The 2,386-nt window shown below is 34.1% G+C and overlaps 1 protein-coding gene across 2 annotated transcripts in view; it reads left to right on the plus strand.

The window, feature by feature from the left end:
- Positions 1-2,386, plus strand: part of GOLM2 (golgi membrane protein 2) — a 98,888-nt gene that overhangs the window by 56,144 nt on the left and 40,358 nt on the right. For both annotated transcript variants that reach the window (XM_004380700.2, XM_004380701.2), the window contains exons 7-8: positions 818-916; positions 1,958-2,128. In XM_004380700.2, coding sequence (XP_004380757.1) covers positions 818-916; positions 1,958-2,128 — 270 coding nt within the window. The remainder of the gene's footprint in view (positions 1-817; positions 917-1,957; positions 2,129-2,386) is intronic.

The raw sequence follows: 2,386 nt of genomic DNA on the forward strand, positions 1-2,386 counted from the left end.
AATAGACTGGCTTATAAAATAAAGAATATCACACGTGGGTAATGTGCTCCCTTAAACAATTAACCATATAATACAAAATGGTTAACATTTACCCAAAAGCAAAGATGAGAAGGCAAGGAAGGGAAGGAAAGATAGATCAATGGAAAATGGAAACAGGACAAACAGCATGGAAGGAAATAATGAGAATGCTGACACACTGTAAAAATTGTAACCAATGGCATGGAACAATTCGTATAAAAACTGTTAAAGGGGAACCTAGTTTGCTGTGTAAACTTTCACCTAAAACACAGTAAAATATTATTTTTTAAAAAAGTTAATAAACTCTCAAGTTGTTGATTCAGTCACATTTATGTTTTATTTAAAATCTGAGCAACTTAGAATAGCATATTCTTATTGTTTCACCTAATATGTAAATGTCAATTTTTATTTATACTATCTATATTAAAAGGTTTCACTGTTGAATATCTCTGTCTCTGAAGAGACTCATTTATTTATTCATTCATTCATCAAATCTTTGTTGAGCTCCTACTATGTGCCAGGTAGTATTCTAGGTATTAGGGACATAGTGGTGGACAAAACAGAGTTCCTACTGTCATGGAGTTTATATTCTCGTCAGATGTATTGATCACCAGAATCTGTGGTGGATGGCACAGTGTTTCAGTTAGTACCCATAAATGAATGAATTAATATACCAACTACAAGGATTACAAAATTAGAATACACATAATAGGATTAGTACAATGTAAATAGATTCATGGGGGTTGGTTTTTCGATATCATAATATAAATGCTAATGATATGGCCTTTTTTTCTTTTAGCTTTAAGGAAGCCCCCTATTTCAGCTTCTCAACATGAAAATCATCAAACAGTCTCCCACCTTGCAACTGGACAACCTCACTTCCCAAACATGGCTCCAGGTATGGAGTCTTATTCTCAGAATTCCACTTGAAAGCCAATTTATTGGTTATGTATTGTTATATGATAAAACGGGACATTTAGCAGCACAGTGAAGTGCCTTTCATTCTTCTAGTTAGTGCTGTATATTTTCAAATCACTAGTAAAAGCTCAGGGAGAAGTAATCATTTAAAAATGCACCTTGTCTAATGGATTATTGTAGTCTTTTTCCTAAGAGTAGAATTACTTGTTCTGCCACTTTGGACTATGCTCCCTTTCATCTCAGCCACTCTGTGTATTCACCTTCTTTAAATGTGTTCAAATTCGTCTCACAAAGGCCTTCTATAAATTACTACACTCATCTATATTAAACTCACTGCTTACTGAGTACCCTTATTAATGTCAATGTGTCTGTTTTCTGTTGAATACCTATTAAATTTTATAGAAATGTTCCCCTAAAATGGGAATTGATATGATTGAAGGAGCTGCTTAAGGAAAATAATGGAAGGGAAGATGTAGGAGTCAGTGTGGCATAGGTTTCGGCATCCAAAGTTATTGTAATAAAGATTTGACTCAAAGCTTTGATGAGGAAAGAAAGGGAACTGAAGGAAGAGAGGTTATATCCAGGAGATACTGAGAAGAAAGAATGAGGAGTTAACAGTTGTAAGTCACTGTATAGATGAAGATGACGTAGAAGCCTTACTGGATTTTGGAGATTCCTGATAGCAATATGGAGTTTGCAGGGAGGAAAAGATACAGATAGCATTGCCGTTTTAATCTTTGGGTTTCTACTATATATTCCTTTGGAAAGTAGGTTTATATTCAGTATTAGAGACACTTACCTGGGCACGATTTGTAAACTTCTGGCAGCTGAAATGACATTTGTTGCACATGAGATTTGATTAGAGAAATGAGAATAAAGCTTAAAACAAACAAACAAACGGAAAAAGCTACATAACTGCCCAATGCCAAATAGAAGTGTGTCTGAGCTTTTCTGAAGCAGGTCTTATGAAGTTCTTCTGTAAAATATGACCTTAATTTGATGCTTTTTGTTTTTCCCACAGATTCACACATAAACCACAATGGAAACCCTGGTACTTCAAATCAGATACCTGCCAATCCTCTTCAGCATTTAGTTTCGGGCCCAAACAAGGAGCCTGAGCCCAGAATTCAAACAGATACACTAAAGCAGGCTTCCAAGGATAGAGTTGGTGATTTCCATAAGTTGAAGCAAAGTAAGAATCAGTTGATGAATATTATGTTAGAAAGATTTATTTAAATATAATATGTTTACAAGTCTGAATTGTGGTCTTTATTATTGTTATCTCTACTGAATGTGTAGTAAAGTTACATACATTTAAAGAGAAAGTGTGATGGTGGTAAAATTTAAAAGAAAAGCAGACTATAAATGGATAGAGACTGTTTCAGAGAAGATTTTAAACTTTCTCTTCTCTAATGTTAAATAATAAATTTCAGGTGAGTTGATTTTTTAA

This window comes from Trichechus manatus, unplaced genomic scaffold (genome assembly GCF_000243295.1).
Source record: "Trichechus manatus latirostris isolate Lorelei unplaced genomic scaffold, TriManLat1.0 scaffold00076, whole genome shotgun sequence".
In the NCBI taxonomy this organism is placed as follows: Eukaryota; Metazoa; Chordata; class Mammalia; order Sirenia; family Trichechidae; genus Trichechus; species Trichechus manatus.